The sequence below is a fragment of the Erythrolamprus reginae genome, chromosome 1 (genome assembly GCF_031021105.1).
Source record: "Erythrolamprus reginae isolate rEryReg1 chromosome 1, rEryReg1.hap1, whole genome shotgun sequence".
Classification (NCBI taxonomy): domain Eukaryota; kingdom Metazoa; phylum Chordata; class Lepidosauria; order Squamata; family Dipsadidae; genus Erythrolamprus; species Erythrolamprus reginae.
This window is the reverse complement of record NC_091950.1, coordinates 401798848-401818211: the sequence shown is the minus strand read 5'-3', so window position 1 is coordinate 401818211 and position 19364 is coordinate 401798848. Positions and strand designations below refer to the sequence as shown.

The following is a 19364-nucleotide window of genomic DNA, read 5'->3' as shown; positions in this document are numbered from 1 at the left end:
TGCAAGCTTGATGAATCAGTTCTCTTGACTTATTTCTCTCTTTCAGGATGGTTTTGATGACAGAGTGGGAGAGGAAAAATCCATTATTCACAGCACATGATTAGAATAAATAGCAGTTCTGCCTACCACTGGTCTTTCTTCCCCATGATTACCCTATCTATTCCCACTGTGACCATGCCAGCTCTCTGAAGTAGCTCACTGGGAAGATACCCACAACATAAAAACTGTCTCCTGGGTTTGCGATATTACAAAAGAATTGTCAGATGAAAGGGAGCTGGTGAGGCAAGCAGGAGATAGAGAAAAAAGCAAGAAATAACTGGCTCATTAAATCATTGCCTTTGAAATATACATTAAAATTCAGCAGCTTAAAAGGGGGTGGGGGAGGAGAAAGAAAGCAGCTATGAACCAAGATATCCATCCCTATGAATTCCTAAACTTCATAACAGATGAGGGTATTTTGAAATAGCCTGCTTTTAAAGTTGATGCGGGGAGTGTAACTTTGCTGTAAGAAGTGAGGAAGACAACCTTGATGGAGTTATGCAGGCTTTGCTATCTGGTCAAAAGAGATTGAAACATTTTTTAAAGTCCAGATCAACGAGGTAACAGACAGAAGCTGCCCACGAAGACATTTCTTTAATTCACTGGAGTATAAAGAGGAAGGAGGAAGTACAGTGAGCCTTGGTGGCGTTGTGGTTAGAGTACAGTACTGCAAGCTGCTTCTGCTGACTGCTGGCTGTAGTTCACCAGTTCAAATCTCACCAGGCTCAAGGTTGACTAGGCCTTCTATCCTGTTCTGCCGGTTTCTAGTACAAGTCTCCAATGAAAAGGAAATTGGTTCAAAACAGACACACACACGCAGTAGAATTCCAGTAAATGTTTTTTATCTCAACAAAAGAGAAGCAAAACTCCCTTTTAGAATTCAAAGGGATTTCTTGTACAAACAAGGCAGTAATGGATTACAGTCCGATAACAAGGCAAGCAATAAATCAGCAATACTCCCTCCGGAGATACGTACCGCCCCCTCCCTCCTGGTCTTTCGTAAAGCTCTGAAGACCCACCTTTGCCAATGGGCATGGGGGCCATGAGTGATGAGATTGTCACCACCAATATTATGAATGACTAATTGGATGAATGTGCATGATTGTATATGGGTTTTTTTAACACTTTTAGTAATTTGTATAATTCTTTTAATTTAGATTCCGTTTATATATTGTTGCATTTATAATATTGTACACCACCCTGAGTCACTTCGAGAAGGGCGGCATAGAAATCTAATTAAGAAAGAGAGAGAGAGAGAGAGAGAAAGAAAGGAAAGAAAGAAAGAAAGAAAGAAAGAAAGAAAGAAACTACTTGGTTATAAAAGTTATATTTCCTGCAGTCGAGTTTGGAGTGATTTTCTTTAAGTTTCTATCTGTTGTGTGCTCATGTGTTGTTGTGGTTGAAGCTGAAGTAGTCCTTGACAGGAAGGATGTTGTAGCAGATGATTTTATGGGCTATGCTTAGGTCGTGTTTAAAGCGACCTAGTACTTGACTTACAACTGGTTGCTTAGCAACCATTTGAAGCTCCGACAGGTGGGGGGGGGTTGCTTGTGAACCAGATTTGGAGTTTTGGTGGACAGATTCCCTTCATGTCATGTGACTGCACTCGACAACTGACCTGCAGATGGTTTTCAAATGATCCGGTAACAACCTCAACTTCAGTCCCTTATGTACTTCCCCCTTTTAGAAGGTCAAAGTTCCTCTCTAACATTCTTTTGTTGGCATATTATTTATTCATTCATTTATTTAATTTGTATAGCACCCATTTCACTTTGAAAAGCCAGTCTGGGTAGCTTACAATATTTAAAATGATTAAAAAGCATACACAGTGTATGAAGACAGCAGAAGTGGGCAAAACTGCCATTGTCAGGTCCGCCAAAGGAGGACAATTTCCATCTCTGCTGTTGCTAGGCAAAATGCCAAGTCCGTTTCCTTGAAGAATGCCATAACTATGGCAACAGTCTCACCCCTTTGCCTATGGAGGTTATAATATAAATATTATATTAAGTGTTGAGTATGGGGGCAAATTTTCCCACTGTCCAGAAGGAAGATGAAATGGAGTGATGCCAATATTCCAGCACTATGTAGCAGGAGAGGTTAGCCAGAAAACAATTAACTTTTTCCCCTCAGGAACTAAAGAGCTGATTTAGAATTGAGTAAGATTCCTCCCTCACCGTTGTTATTTGCTTTTGAGATCAGCAGTGTTTTCATTCCTGATCTCCGTCCTAATGTCCTCTTCAAAATCAAATTATTATTTTTTAATTTAAATTCTGTCTTATTATATATAGTACACAGAGTCACTATGTGTTCCGCCGGCGTGTCTCAACCACCCGTAATTACAGGGTAATTAGTCCAAAAAGACACACACCACATGACAGAAGGAAAACCAAAAGTCTTTATCAACAGAAAAGCAGAAAAAACTCCCTTTTTAAATGTCAAAGGGATTTTCTGGTACACACAAGGCACAGGTTAAATGCAATCCAATTTCTCACCCAGTAACTGGGAAATTGAGTCCAATTCCAAAGTCCAGAAAGGCCACACACAGTCTTGAACAGGGAAACAGCAAAACCACGATCTTGACGAAACAATGAATCAGATAAACTTCCAAAAGGCTAAACCAGCACACTGCTCTTTTTATCTGTAGCACTAATTACAGCAGCCCCACTCAACCACAGGTGGCCTCACTTGTCTCCTGTAATAATCCTTCAGTTGTTCTCTCCTATGCATCACTCTACGCATGCGTGGATCTGTCATACGTTCTTGTTCAGAATGCAGGTGATTGATCTCCTCCTGGGCTGCCTGCCAAACTCCCCTCTTCCCTGCTACTCACACTTCCTTCGTCAGAGGAGCCTTCGTCAGGAGATTCTATCAGGAGTAAAACAGGCCTGTGACATGTGGATGTTTCCCCCACATCCACCTCCACATTCCTTGGGGCAGGAGCTGGGCCAGAGCCAATCACAACCCTATGCGAGATGGGTGACTATAGAAATGTAATGAAATAAATAATTTGAATTTTGGTACAAGAACACTTACATTTTATGAAATTGTGATGTACCTCTCATGAGGTCTCAAAAAGATGTGGTGGTTCCCGTGAGTGATCTACAGTCATTTCTCCATAGTGTGGGAGACCACAACAATCTGACACAAATTGCCATTGGCTACAGTGGAGCTAACTCTGACATCTACTTTCTTGAGTGATGGCCCTCTTCCTGAATAGAATCCTATCCATTATCTTTCCCCTGCTGATACCAGCCTCAGATCAACCTAGGGCAACTTTACGATTCTTGAGGAAAATTTGATATTCTGTTCTGCAGAGACTCGGGCAGAAAAAGGTTAAGAACCCAGAACTTTTTACATTGGCCAATCCGTGCTTCTATTTTAATGACACTTTTCACTGCAAAAGAATTTCTTTTTCTTACCTAGGTATAGGATTTTATTTTTCTTTGCATTTGAATTTCATTTTATTTGTTTGGGCCCAGTGTACAAGTCTGTCAAGATCCATCTCGATCTTGATGACTAAGACTTCCATTTAACAAAGCTACCAACTCCACTATCCCTCATTAAAACTCCTGTCCTTGACTTTTAGCGAAGGGATCAATTTTAAAAAAGCAAAACAGGCCTTTTTTTAGGTAAAGAATAGTGATGAACGAACTGAACCTGTACAATTCGGGTCCGTACCGAATTTTGCGGTGTTCGGTATGCCAAACACGAACCCGAAATTTTTTGAAACTTTGGGCAAAGTTCGGGGTCGTGTTCAGCATTTGGAGTTTTGACGTCACCGGCAGGTTGCTAAGGACGCCAAGGTGATCACTTCCTGTTTATTTTTATGTGAAAGGACCACCCTTTGCTTGCAGCGCCGCTTTGGCGTCCTTTTTCGTAAAAATAACAATGTTTATTTTTACGTGAAGACCTCCCTTTGAAGGAGCTGGGGAATCCCTCCCACGAACAGATTCCGGGGGAGGAGCCTTGACATCACCGGCAGGTTGCTAAGGATGCCAAGGTGATCACTTCCTGGATTCCATGGAATCCAGGAAGTGATCACCTTGGCGTCCTTAGCAACCTGCCAGTATACGTGACGTCAAAGCTCCACCCCCGGAATCTCTTGGTGGGATTCCCCGTTCGGGTTCAGGTTCGGTTCGGTTCGGTTCGGACGAATTTTGCGTAAAGTTCATCCGAACTTGCTGAACCCGAACACCGTTGGGTTCGCCCATCACTAGTAAAAAACCTCACACCTATGACCAATTTAATAGACTGTGTTATTCCGATTAATCCAGCCTTAGTTGGAGACTCTGCTGCCTTCCCCATTGCATTCAGCCCCAAATCTACACTGGTAGCTTGTGCTTAGTAAACAAAGTGACTAATCCAGCCTCAGATGGAGCTCTATAAAGAGTCAGGCCAGAGAGATTAAAAATAACCCACAGTTACCCACTGGATGGTGAAAGATCCAGCTGAACGAGGTAAATATTTGCCATTGCACATTATTCATACCAACAATGTACTTGGTGACAGGATGTCAAAAGATTGTGGCATATGGGAAGCAACAGATGGCCACTCTTCTTATTAGCCCCTTTATGTTTTATTTATTTATTTGCAGATGGAGCTGATCCGGAAAAAAGAAACCTGGAGAGGACAGCTTTGAAGTGTAAACAAAGGGAGAGAATCTGGGTCTCTCAGTAGGAAGGAGACACCGAGCATTACCAATTAAACAAACTGTGTCTGATTCTTGGATACAAGCATATTCATCAGGGAAGTCCTTCAGAGTTCCTTCTTTAGCGCTCTGGGATGTCACCTGATTAATTCTGAATTGCTCTGATCACAATGTCCTGTTGAAAATAGGCCATTTTTTTTCAGTAGATACATGAACAGCTGTAACTTCCCACTTCTGACACAATTACAAGTAGTCCTCAATTTAAAATGGGTTGCTTAGAGACCATTTGAGGTTACAACAGACAATAAAGGTACTTTCAACCTGATTTGAGGTCCTGACAATCCGGCACCCCTTGCAGTCATATGACTTTATTTTAGGTGCTTAGTAACTAGATTGTATTCACAGCTGTTTCAAGAATCATGTAGTTTATGTTTTTGCTGAAAAGCAGCAATTTTTTTTTTTTTGGTTTTTCATATGACCGCAATTGACAACATTTTTGCTGGAAACCAGCTTTTATTTCCAGTTACCAGCAAACGCCTCCGCTTCTTGTAGTGAACAATGGGTGGACCTAATACTGCAGTATTCACAACTATGGTGTTCACAACTCGAGGTTCGACCACTGCAATGCTCTCTACATGGGGCTACCCTTGAATAATGTTCGGAGACTTCAGATGGTGCAAAATAAAGGGAAATATTTCTTCACCCAGAGGGTCATTGGTTTATGGAATTCACTTCCAGAAGAGGTTGTGACAGCTGTCAGTCTTGATAGCTTCAAGGGAGGATTAAACAGATTCATGGATGCCAAGTGTATCGGTGGTTATTGAAACGGATGTCCATGTGCCGCCTCTATGTTGGTTGAGGCAGGCAGAGTTCCCTTGGGTACCATTTGTTGGGGGTCAAGGGAAAGGGAGGGCTCTGTCTTCTCTTTCTGCTCAAGATCCCCATGGACAATTGGTAGGCCACTGTGATACACAGAATGCTGGACTCGATGGGCTTTGGCCTGATTCAGCATGGCTCTTCTTATGCAGCCGCGGGAGCAGTCATGGGCCTCCCGAGGTACGCCTATGTCTTTCTATCACTCCGTGAGCTACATTGGCTGCCGATTGGTCTCCAAATGCAATTCAAAGGGTTGGTAATATGACCTATAAAGCCCTATATGGCATTGGACCAGATTACTTGTGGGACCGCCTTCTGCCTCATGCATTCCAGCGGCTGGTCACATCCCACAGAGTTGGCCTTCTTCAGGTCCCGTCAGCCAGAATGCCGTCTGGTGGCACCTAGGGGAAGAGCCTTCTCTGTGGCAGCCCCAGCCCTTTGGAATCAACTCCCCCCGGAGATTCGTACTGCCCCCACTCTCCCAGCCTTTCGTAAAGCCTTAAAAAATGCACCTCTGCCGACAGGCTTGGGGTCATTGAATTTTAACAGCTACCCCAGCCTATGAGTGAATGGAACATGGATGATTGTTTTTTTTTTTTAATGAATTAGGGGTTTTAGAACATAACTCTTGTTAGATTTTTATATAATTTTAGATTTGATGTTTTTTAGTATTTTAAATGTTAGATTTCTTACATATTTTGTATTTATCTTTTTGTAAGCCGCCCTGAGTCTCAGGAGAAGGGTGACATAGAAATCTAATAAATAAATAAACTGCTGCAAAAAATATTATGAAATTGCACATGGTCATATGATAACTAGCTAAACAACTGTCATGATTGAAAACCATCACTCTGAGTTCATTTAGGGTCGTAAATCAAGGACTATCTTCAGATCAATAGAAACAGCCATCCAGAGGTAGGACCTTTTTTTTTTTTGCAAAAGTATACAGAAGAAAATATTTTCTCGCATTCCATCTATTTGTGAAAGATATGTAGGACAATGATCTATACTATAGGAATATATCCAGGCCAAAAACCCTGCAGTGTTTCAGACAAACAGACATAAGGAGCATCCTTCACTTTTGCTAAAAGAATATTTGTATCAATATTTCTACCCAGGGGACACGGTAGAGATGCCACTAAATAAATAACATATGTTTATTTACTTATTTATTTATTAGACTTTTATGCCACCCCTCTCCAAGGACTTGGGGTGGCTTACAACATATAAAATCAACATTATATTCTTTCCCCCATGTGCATCCTTTCCCCTGTATAGATTCTTTCATGATTGATAAGAGTGCTTTTCACAGTAAACACTTTTCCATACTGTATGCATTTATATGGTATCTCCCCAGTGTGATGAGTAATTTAATTTAAAAGTCTAAAACCCCAAAAAAACATAAAAACAGTCATTACATTCTCTCAACACATTGGTTGGCCAAGGGGCAAGAGTCTAATGGCTCCAAGCCTAGTGGAATAAATGAGTCTTAAGGCTCTTTCAGAAGGCAAGGAGGATGGGGCAGTATGAATCTCCTGGGGGAGCTGATTCCAGAGGGCTGGGGCCCCCACAGAGAAGGTTCTCCCCAAGTGACATTATCTAGTTGACGGAACCTGGAGAAGGCCAACTCTGTGGGACCTGACCGGTGACTGGGATTCATTTGGCCGAAGGCGGTCCCACAGATATTCTGACCCGATGCCATGTGTTGTGGTTGGCTCTGGGCCAGCTCCTATTCCGAGGACTGTGGATGTTGGTTTGGGAGAATCCTCAAGTTCTCAGAGACTGGTTTTACTGCCAACAGCTTCGGACAGTGAAGATTCTGTGTCAAGGGCAGACTCTGGGGGTGAAGCAGGATTGGACAGTGAGGGCAGGCAGCCCATTAGCTAATTACCCCATTAGTGAGTCGTCATCATCAGACTCATAGGAAGATGGATTAATAGATGCTCGTAGGAGCAGGTTTATGACGAGAAGGGAACAACTGTGTAAGTATTATAGAAGATAAGGGAGAACACCAGTGGCTGGGGCAATTAGGCTAATGGGCCTGCTGATAAATTGCCAGCGAGGCTGAGAATGTGCGTGGGAGATTATCCGTTTGGAGAAGGACGAGTGTTGTTTGATTTGGGGCTGTTTCAGGATTTACAATGACTTTTTGGATATTTCACAGTTAAGTACATTTTGTGGACTCTTGAAGGGGGGTGGCTGTGACGCCTTCACAGCTGCCTTTATCTGCTCTGTGTTGTTTTTGTTTTTCGCAGCATTCAAGGCTTGTGGTTTGAGGGAGAGCACTTTGGCTGTTTTAAAGTGCGTGTGTACAATACTTTTGTTTTGATAAACCGACTCTCTGATTTACTTTACAACAGTGTGTGTGTTTGAATTTACATTTCTGACTTAATTGGGGCTCGTAATGTGAAGCCCGGCATAACACCATGTAGGGCTTTATAGGTCATGACCAACACTTAGACACATATAGAATGTCATACAGAGCATTGGGGCGAAGGAATTATGGCATCAGAGATGCTTCAAGGGCTGCAAAAAAAAGTTAGATGATGGGCACAGCCATGTGAGTAAAATCACATAATGAGATGCACCTAAAATCAGGGGGCTTTGAAAGCATTGCTATGGCTATCGTGTACACTTTTCACATCCCCTTGCAGACAGCCATGGGTGGAATTAGGATGAACAGAAAGCAGTTAACACAACATGTCAGATTCCTTTTATGTTGTACTTGAAAGAAACTAGAAAAGGTGAAGGGAGAAATGAAAAAGAAAGCCTCCATAAGCAATAATCTTATAAGGGACTTGAGAAACACTATCTATAAGCTTCTCTCCTGTATTCCTTGGTTCTCTTTGCCTTCCCTTTATTCATTTGTTATTCCCTTTATTCAGATGGGTGCCCAACTCGCATAATCATGTCCAAGCTGAATAATTATAGTTAATAGAATAGAATAGAATTTTATTGGCCAACTGTGATTGGACGCACAAGGAATTTGTCTTGGTGCATATGCTCTAAGTGTACATAAAAGAAAAAGATACATTTGTCAAGAATCATGTGGGACAACACTTAACGATTGTCCTAGGGGTCAAATAAGCAATGAAGAAACAATTAATATTAATAGAAATCTTAGGATACAAGCAACAAGTTACAGTCATACAGTCCTAAGTGGGAGGAAAAGGATGATAGGAATGATGAGAAAAACTAGTAGAAATAGAAGTGCAGATTTAGTAAAAAGTCTGACAGTGTTGAGGGAATTATTTGTTTAGTAGAGTGATGACGTTCAGGGAAAAAACTGTTCTTGTGTCTAGTTGTCTTTGTGTGCAGTGCTCTATAGCGACGTTTTGAGGGTAGGAGTTGAAACAGTTTGTGTCCAGTTTGGTTAACAAATCAAACAAGAACAAAAACATAAATCAGTGACTAAATGAATCACTGCAGGTGTTAAGTTAGTAACTTGGTTGTTAAGTGAATCTGCTTCTCCATTGGCTATGCTTGGGGATCACATGACTTTAGGATACTGAAACCATCATATATATGAATCAGTTGCCAAGCATCTGAATTTGGTTTGTGTGACCATGGGGATGCTGCAATGGTCATAAATCTGAAAAAATAGTCATGAGTGACTTTTTTCAGTGCAGCTGTAGCTTTGAACGGTAAGTGAACGAGCTCTTGTAAGATTATCTGTATTTTGGATTTTCCCCATTGATCTATTTACTGCCCAATTATATTGGTGGTTGAAAAAAGCATTAGGAGAAAAATATAGATATAGAATGCACTGGAAAGGGGAGGTTCTGCAAATGACTGTCCTATCTATAGGCTTCTTGGAGTCTTGAAAATATGCAGGAAACATTTAGGTGTCTCATGTACTAACATTACACCAATATTATACTAACACTCCACAGTCTGCATTGGTTGCCAATCAATTTCTGGTCACAATTCAAAGTGTTGGTTATGACCTATAAAGCACTTCATGGCATCGGACCAGATTATCTCCGGGACCGCCTTCTGCCGCATGAATCCCAGCGAACTGTTAGGTCCCACAGAGTTGGCCTTCTCCGGGTCCCGTCGACTAAGCAATGCCGTTTGGCAGGACCCAGGAGAAAAGCCTTCTCTGTGGCGGCCCCGACCCTCTGGAACCTGCTCCCTCCAGATATCAGAGTTGCCCCCACCCTCCTTGCCTTTCACAAGCTCCTTAAAACCCACCTCTGTTGTCAGGCATGGGGGAATTGAAATTTTCCTTCCCCCTAGGCTTATAGAATTTATACATGGTATGTTTGTATGTATGAGTGGTTCTTTAAATTGGGGTTTTTTAGATTGTTTTTAATATCAGATTTGTTTACATTGTCTTTTTATATTGTTGTTAGCCGCCCCGAGTCTTCGGAGAGGGGTGGCCAACAAATCTAATAGATAGATAGATAGATAGATAGATAGATAGATAGATAGATAGATAGATAGATAGATAGATAGACAGACAGACAGACAAATAGACAGACAGACAGACAGACAAACAAACAAACAAACAAACAAATAAATAAATAAACATACATTATTTTATTCCAATTCTTTTGCAAATTGTAGTTAGAAAAAAATCTTTTTATGCATCGGTTTGCCTAAGAAGCACAATCTTGCTTAGCGAAGCTTTTACTTCAGTTACTATTAGTATGTTTTAGTTTTCAGTAATATTCTCTGGGTTTTTTTTTTCATAGTTTCCTTTTAATATCTTGTTCCATAGAATGAAGAATAAAGCAACGAAGAATAAAGGATCCTGGCAGATATGTACATTATTGCCACTTGGACCGTGATGAAATTTGCATTTTGCATTGTTCACTAAGCAATTAACTTAAAATGGGAAAATCTCGGACAGATATTGCCAGTGATAATGCCATATCCAGATATAAAGGGTCTATTCTGCTAGGCTAATGACTTTCTGAATGTATCGCTAATCTGTTTAAAAAATCCCAGTCAATTAGTTGATTAGTTAGAAGCTTATAATCAAATATATGTCATTTGGGGTATGCATCTTCTCTTTTCTTATAATGCTGTCTTTCTTCTGAGAGCAATAGAGGGTGGGCTTTCTGCTGGGCTTCTGCCAATGACAAGGAAGTGGATCTAACAGCCTTGACTTCTTAAGACAATTGCTACTGCTAGTTAAATCTGAGTCACAAACCAGCTGGCTTGAAGTAGAAACAGCTGCTTCCCTTAGAAAGGTAAAGGTTCCCCTTGCACATATGTGCTAGTTGTTCCTGACTCTAGAGGGCAGTGCTCATCTCCGTTTCAAAGCCGAAGAGCCAGTGCTGTCCGGAGATGCTTCCTTGGTCATTTGGCCAGCATGACTAAATGACAAAGGCGCACGGAGCGCTATTACCTTCCCACCAAAGGCGGTCCCTGTTTTTCTACTTGCATTTTTATATGCTTTCTAACTGCTAAGTTGGCAGAAGCCGAAACAAGTAATGGGAGCTCACCTCAATTATGCGGTGCGAGGGATTCGAACTGCCGAACTGCTGACCTTTCTGATCGACAAACTCAACATCTTAGCCACTAAGCCACCGCATCCCCTTTTAGGAGGACAGAAAAACTCATGTCATGCCTTCCTGTTCCTGCTGTTGTGGCCTAGAGTGGAACTCTTGCTTCACAATCAGGGAATAGTGAGCTAATCCTAGGTAGAAGCAGATGTAAGGTCTCCCTGCTTGGGCCGGGGGTTGGACTAGATGACCTGCAAGGTCCCTTCCAACTCTGTTGATCTCTGTTAACCTTCCCAGTGGCCTTCTGCTCTCTTCCTCCCTGTGAAGCCTCGATCACTTGGTGCACCAGTAGTTTAAAAAACCCAGAAAAGCTAAGAAGGATTGAAATGGAAGACAGCACTGCCTGGGGACCTCTCTTTCCAACATTAAGAGCAAAACACCTCTCTTCCCCTAACTGGTTTTTCTTCTCAAAGATGCAGGAAACCCGTCACTCAAGCGAATGATGCCCTGCAGCAAATCTGAACTATACAGATTCACGTTCAGGTTGATTTAACCTGAATTGTGGATTAGTCAGTAATCAGAGCATACTTTTTCCCTACAATTTTGGGGATTATGCAAGTCTGTGGTAGATTAGCAGGTGAATCATAACATTTGAGACTACCTGTGTTTCACCGAAAATAAGACCCTGTCTTATATATATCAATATCAATATCAATATATATTCAACACAAAAATATGTAACCCTTCCCTGGTGCAGAGCTGTAGGGATTGGATACTGTAGGCTAGAGGATAATTCTCTGCCTTACAAGGCAAAGGTTGCAGGTTCAAGTCCCAGTGGGTATGGCTAGCTGATGAGGCCAAAATAAGCCCGAAATAGATCTATCCTAGTATCCCTTAATTTTCAAATTCAGCAAAAAAAATAATAATAATGTGACACATACAGATAGAATTTTCGACTATCAATAAAATTAACTGCCTTGGAAATGGCCCTGAGTTGGGCCGAGAGGCAAATAAAGAGCTGTGATGTTCCTTCAATACACCAGGGTGATTCCACACAAAAGTATGTAACCCTTCCCTAGTGCAGAGCTGTAGGGATTGGATACTGTAGGCCAGAGGATAATTCTCTGCCTTACAAGGCAAAGGTTGCAGGTTCAAGTCCCAGTGGGTATGGCTAGCTGATGAGGCCAAAATAAGCCCGAAATAGATCTATCCTAGTATCCCTTAATTTTCAAATTCAGCAAAAAAAATAATAATAATGTGACACATACAGATAGAATTTTCGACTATCAATAAAATTAACTGCCTTGGAAATGGCCCTGAGTTGGGCCGAGAGGCAAATAAAGAGCTGTGATGTTCCTTCAATACACCAGGGTGATTCCACACAAAAGTATGTAACCCTTCCCTAGTGCAGAGCTGTAGGGATTGGATACTGTAGCCTAGAGGATAATTCTCTGCCTTACAAGGCAAAGGTTGCAGGTTCAAGTCCCAGTGGGTATGGCTAGCTGATGAGGCCAAAATAAGGCCGAAATAGATCTATCCTAGTCTCCCTTAATTTTCAAATTCAGCAAAAAAAAAAAAACATGTGACAAATATATATATTTGTTTTCGTAGATTTTCATGGGTACAGGTATGACGGTCTTGGCATATTTGGGTTTCTTCCCATGTAGGATTTGGAAATTTCTGGTGACGTTTCGACGAGGTCCCACTCGTCATCTTCAGGCTGGTGCTTCTGTCCTTGTTCTGTTTGCCCTAGAACAAGGACAGAAGCACCAGCCTGAAGATGACGAGTGGGACCTCGTCGAAACGTCACCAGAAATTTCCAAATCCTACACGGTAAGAAACCCGGATATGCCAAGACCGTTATATATACACACACACACACACACACACACACACACACACACACATATATATATATATATATATATATATATATATAATATACAGTATATATGTGTGTGTGTGTGTGTGTGTGTGTGTGTGTCATATATATGATGAGGCCAGAACAAGGCCGAAATGGTACCATCCTAGTCTCCCTTAATTTTAAAATTTCAGCTAAAAACATTTGATACATACATACATACATACATACATACATACATACATACATACATAATGTCACACACTGATGCTGAGGAATTAGATGTTCTATTCCCTCTTCCCACCTGAAACTGCCAATGGGCATAGCCATTGCATGACTTATCCTGCCCATGGGCTGGGAGACCTTCTATTCCATGCTAAGGAGTTCAATATAAAGCACAGGTATCCAGCTATTACCTTGTTTCACCCAAAATAAGACATCCCCTGATGTCGGGCTTTTGAATGCATGCCAATAAGACCAAACCCTTATTTCAGTGTTCAATATATATGATATATTGATGCCAGTGACATCAAAGCTCCACCCCCGGAATCTCTTCATGGGAGGGATTCCCCATTTGGGTTCGGGTTTGGTTTGGGTTCGTCCGAATTTTGCGTAAAGTTCGTCCGAACTTGCCGAACCCGAACACCGTGGGGTTCGCCCATCACTACACAGCAATTATTGCAATTCTTCCACAATATCAATATCAATAACATATACTGCTTCACAGTGCTTTAGAGCCCTCAGTTTAGAGTCAGCCTATTGCCCCCAACCCCAATCTAGGTTCTCATTTTACCCACCTCGGAAGGATGGGAGACCAAGTCAACCTTGAGCCGGTGAAAATCGAACTGCTGTCAGTCTGCAGAATTCGCTTGCAATGATGAATTCTAACCACTGCACCACCACGGCTATTCACAATAGTTCTGCTACTTTTTCTTCAGTATATCTATGCATTAGAAGTTCTTGAATCTGTTTTTCTGGTTTGTCATGAGAAGCCAGACAGGATAGATCTGTCAGAAAAATTGGGGTAGCTATTTGGACTGGGACTCACTGCTCACAGTCACTCATGCCCTCATCACCTCGAGGCTCGGCTACTGTAACGCTCTCTACATGGGGCTACCTTTGAAGAGTGTTTGGAAACTTCAGATCGTGCAGAATGCAGCTGCGAGAGCAATCATCGGCTTTCCCAGATATGCCCATGTTACACCAACACTCCGCAGTCTGCATTGGTTGCCGATCAGTTTCCGGTCACAATTCAAAGTGTTGATCATCACCTATAAAGCCCTTCATGGCACTGGACCAGGGTATCTACAAGACCGCCTTCTGCCGCACGAATCCCAGCGACCGGTTAGGTCCCGCAGAGTTGGTCTCCTCCTGGTCCCGTCAACTAAACAATGTTGTTTGGCGGGACCCAGAGGAAGAGCCTTCTCTGTGGCGGCTCCGACCCTCTGGAACCAGCTCCCTCCAGAGATTAGAACTGCCCCCACCCTCCTTGCCTTTCTTAAACTCCTTAAAACCCACCTCTGTCGTCAAGCGTGGGGGAATTGAAACCCCTGGCTATGTAGTTTTCTGTGTATGATATGACTGTATGTATGTTTTTTATATTGGGGTTTCTTGTTTATTAGACTTTTTAAATGTATTATTGTTATTTTAGAGTTTAACTATTAGATTTGTCATTATGTATTGTTTTTATCATTGCTGTGAGCCGCCCCGAGTCTACGGAGAGGGGCGGCATACAAATCTGGAGGACAGAAGGAAAAGGGGGGACATGATCAAAACATTTAAATATATTAAAGGGTTAAATAAGGTCCAGGAGGGAAGTATTTTTAATAGGAAAGTGAACACAATAACAAGGGGACACAATCTGAGGTTAGTTGGGGGAAAGATCAAAAGCAACATGAGAAAATATTATTTCACTGAAAGAGTAGTAGATCCTGGGAACAAACTTCCAGCAGACGTGGTTGGTAAATCCACAGTAACTGAATTTAAACATGACTGGGATAAACATATATCCATCCTAAGATAAAATACAGGAAATAGTATAAGGGCAGACTAGATGGACCATGAGGTCTTTTTCTGCTGTCAGACTTCTATGTTTCTATGTTTCTAAATCTAAATAATAATAATGATGATGATAATAATAATAATAATAATAATAATAATAATAATAATAATAATAATAATATTGTGCGAACTTCAGTACTAGGTCAAACAAGCATCCACTCAACCAATAAAACTGATGATGTTATCGAGTTTGGGTAATGAGATGTCTTCCAGGAAGCAACCAAGCTCAGGGAGGCCCCAAAGACACCTCACTCCCTCAACTCTCACTTACCCTTGCTCTTCCATCATCTCCTGCAGCTCCATGCATTTCAGCTCCACCCGCCGCTTCCTCTCATGGTCCAGGATTTCTCGGTGTGCCTTCTTCACCAAGCCAGATTCTACCATTCGCACGTCCTCTTCTGGTTTGTGCCACGTGCCTGAGGCACTGGGCTGGGGGAAGCCATTGGATGCCTCCTGCGGTGAAGGCATCTTGGTGCCGTTGTTATAGACAGACATGTAAACTGGGTGGTTCTTTGGTGGTACAGGCTGAAAACTAAGCAGAGAAGGAAAGCACATGCTTATTTTTTTCATTCTGGAGGTGGGGGAATCTTCTCACATCTTACAATTAAAATTAACATCAGCAGATAATCACACTCTGGTTGTGTTCACTCAACACATTTAATTGATGAATGGCTGACTTCATTTCCAAATATTAAAAATACGTTGAAGCATGAAGAAGTTAGTTTTGTACGACATGCTAAGCAACCATGATCTAAGTATTGCCCACAAGATCATATGCTGCAACATCCTGCCTGTCAACAACTACTTCAGCTTCAACCGCAATAACACAAGAGCACGCAACAGATTCAAACTTAATACGAACCGCTCCAAACTTGACAATAAAAATATGACTTTAACAGTCGAGTTGTTGAAGCATGGAACTCATTACCAAACTCCTTGGTGTCAACCCCCAACCCCCAACATTTTTCCCTTAGACTTTCCACGGTTGACTTCTCCAGATTCCTTAGAGGTCAGTAAGGGGCGAGCATAAGTGCACTAGTGTGCCTTCCGTCCCATGTCCAATTGTCTCTCCTATATTTTATATACCTTTTCTCCCATCCATATATCCTTCCTCTACTCTTCATTGATGTATTCTATTCTCATATCTCTTCTTCTATCCCTTCCCTGATATTTACTACTACACGTTTTTATTCTCCTTAACTTTCAATTTGTATTGGACAAAATAAATAAATAAACAAACAAACAAACAACACAAGCATAGTATGAAGATTCAGCAACAACTTTTAACTAACCTGGTTATGTTGAATTCACATGGTCAAATTGCTTTTAAAGTGCAAAAGAGAAGCAATAATAATGATGAGTTGAAGTCATGTATCTTAAAGCTACCAAGATTGGGAAATACTGACCTAGGGTGTATTTCCTATGAATAAATATCTATTATAGGGATAAAATGTGCTTCACTAATTATTCACAGCAATCAATACAATAAAACATGTTCAAAAGATGCTTAAAAATAACATTTGAGAATCAGTTATTATTGAAACATTAAGTGATCGAGTGTCTACTTAAAATATCTGATTAGGGAACACTTGCCATATTTTGAAGGCCACCGTGGAAATGGTCCATGGAGTCTCATACGTTTACAACTACAGAGATTCCAAAAAAGGGCTCCCAATGCCACATTCAACCCTTGGAGAGCTTGATATCCAAGTGGTCCGTATATTATTTTGTTCTCGAACCATTAAAACTGCTTTTCTCACACTAATGCCCTCCAGTATATTACCCTTTAATCTCTATACTGGCTAGCAGATAATGGAATCCCAAATATAACATATGAAAGTCACCATGTTAAGGAAGGCTGCATTTAGTAGACTTTAAAGTGAAAGCATGGCACTCTGATCCTGATACCAACACTGAGAAACCATCGCTAACAAAAGAACTTGGCATAAATTGCATGAGATAAAGCAGAGTGTTTGAATTTCAGAATCAGAATTTGATTTCATTGTGGAGAATAATACTGAATGGGGAGAAGCAAGCAGAGCGAGATTTTTCTGATTAGAATTACTCAGTGTTATTTCAAGTCATCAAACAGAAACTCACATCTTCAAAACTGCTACGTATCAGTAACCAAAAACAGGCAATGCCGATTGCTATATATCGCATTTTGTCAAAATCCGATTGCCAGAATCCCGCTATTGTCAGTTTGAACAGTTGCAAAAGCTTCGCAAGACAAAAGAGGAGAGATAAAAAGACACATCTACTTTTTAAAATTAATTTATTCCAGCTCCTACCTTCTCTTATCTTATCCAGTCAAGAAGTTTATTTTCAGCTTAATAAAAATCAGCAACAGCTGAAGGGAGGGAGGAGTATGGCACCCAAGAACCACTGAGAAAGTATTTGCAATATCATGAGGCATACGGTGCTGTGAATTTATTTAAACAACGTCGTTTTAAACAGGTTTCAGCCATGCATTGAGGAACTGTGGGCCTCATGAACTGCTATTCTCACAATTTGGATTTAATTGGATATAATGACTGTTTTATAATGGGTTTTTATAATTGTTTTTAATATTAGATTTGTGCTTTGTATTTTGTTGTGAGCTGCTCCGAGTCTTTGGAGAGGGGCATATACAAGTCTAATGAATAAGAATAAGAATAAGAATTATTAGAATTATTAGAATTATTAGAATTATTAGAATTATTAGAATTATTAGAATTATTAGAATTATTAGAATTATTAGAATTATTAGAATTATTAGAATTATTATTAGAATTATTATTAGAATTATTATTAGAATTATTATTAGAATTATTATTATTATTATTATTATTTTCTAAACCAGCTGAAGGTCAGTGGAAGATCCAAAAACTTGAAGCCACATCTGTAAACCAACCTGAAGTTAGTTGGGGGAAAGATCAAAAGCAACATGAGAAAATATTATTTTACTGAAAGAGTAGTAGATCCTTGGAACAAACTTCCAGCAGACGTGATAGATAAATCCACAGTAACATAATTTAAACATGCCTGGGATAAACATATATCCATCCTAAAATAAAATACCGAAAATAGTATAAGGGCAGACTAGATGGACCATGAGGTCTTTTTCTGCCATCAGACTTCTATGTTTCTATGTTTCTATGTTTCTAACCGAGATACCAGATTGGGAAAGATGATGGTTCTTTCTCTATGTAGAGGTGTGGGTTCCTAGCAGTGATGGGCTCCTACGGGTATGGTCAGGTACGCAGAACCAGTAGAAAATGTTTGAATTTTTTTCTTTTTTTCCCCTTCTGGGCTCTAGGTATGTTTTTCCTACCGCAGTAAATGAGGTTGAATGTGTATAATTTTAGAAGAGCTGTGTGTGTGTATGTGTGTGTACATACACATACAGTTTATAGATAATGTATATTTTTGTGTGCCTCTGTGTAATATGTATGTACACCTATGGTAGATATACATAGAAATAAAAAGTATATTTTGGATGTTCAGTATTATTATTATTTATTATTATTATTTATTGGATTTGTATGCCGCCCCTCTCCGCAGACTCGGGGCAGCTAACAACAGTGATAAAAAACAGCATGTAACAATCCAATACTAAACAACTAAAAAAACCCTTATAAAACCAAACATACATACAAACATACCATGCGTAAATTGTAAGGCCTAGGGGGAAAGAATATCTCAGTTCCTCCATGCCTGACAGCAGAGGTGGGTTTTAAGAAGCTTACGAAAGGCAAGGAGGTTGGGGGCAATTCTAATCTCTGGGGGGAGTTGGTTCTAAAGGGTCGGGGCTGCCACAGAGAAGGCTTTTCCCCTGGGTCCCGCCAAACGACATTGTTTAGTTGACGGGACCCGGAGAAGGCCTACTCTGTGGGACCTAACTGGTTGCTGGGATTCGTAATAGTAAATAGGTAGGGAAATTGTATCTCTTTGAGGCGAGGAGAGGCCTGGCACCCTAACCTAACCCTAACCCAAGCCCTTGATGCGAGTGACGTCAAGTTGGCCACCTTTAAGCCAGTCACATGACCTTTAAGCCACCCCCGGGCACATCTCCGAGTCTGCGGAGAGGGGCGGCATACAAATCTAAATAACAAACAAACAAACAAACAAACAAATAAATAAATAAATAAATGATCATCAAGCCACTCCCACCTGGTCATATGGCTGACAAGCCACACCCACAAAATAAGCCACACCCACAGTGTGGTAATAAAAATTTTTGCAGCCCTTCACTGGTTCCTAGAATACCCACATCAAGAATACCAGCTTCACTTGTCGGGATGATCGTAGTGGGTTATCTTGGTATCTTCTCTCAATAGAGCAGAACTTGTGAGATTGGAATCCAAGCATTATTTTTCCCCAGCTTGTCGCAATTCACTACTTCAGATCTTTGTCTGCAATCCCTTTGTTGCCCAAGAGCAGAGCC

General features: G+C 40.9%; 1 protein-coding gene across 1 annotated transcript in view; it reads right to left on the bottom strand.

Annotated features, from left to right (window-relative positions):
• SRRM3 (serine/arginine repetitive matrix 3) overlaps positions 1–15433 on the bottom strand; it is an 86624-nt gene extending 71191 nt beyond the window's left edge. Inside the window, exon 1 of the mRNA XM_070742349.1 lies at positions 15210–15433. Within this exon, the coding sequence (XP_070598450.1) occupies positions 15210–15433 (224 nt within the window). The remainder of the gene's footprint in view (positions 1–15209) is intronic.
• Positions 15434–19364: the final 3931 nt, after the last annotated feature.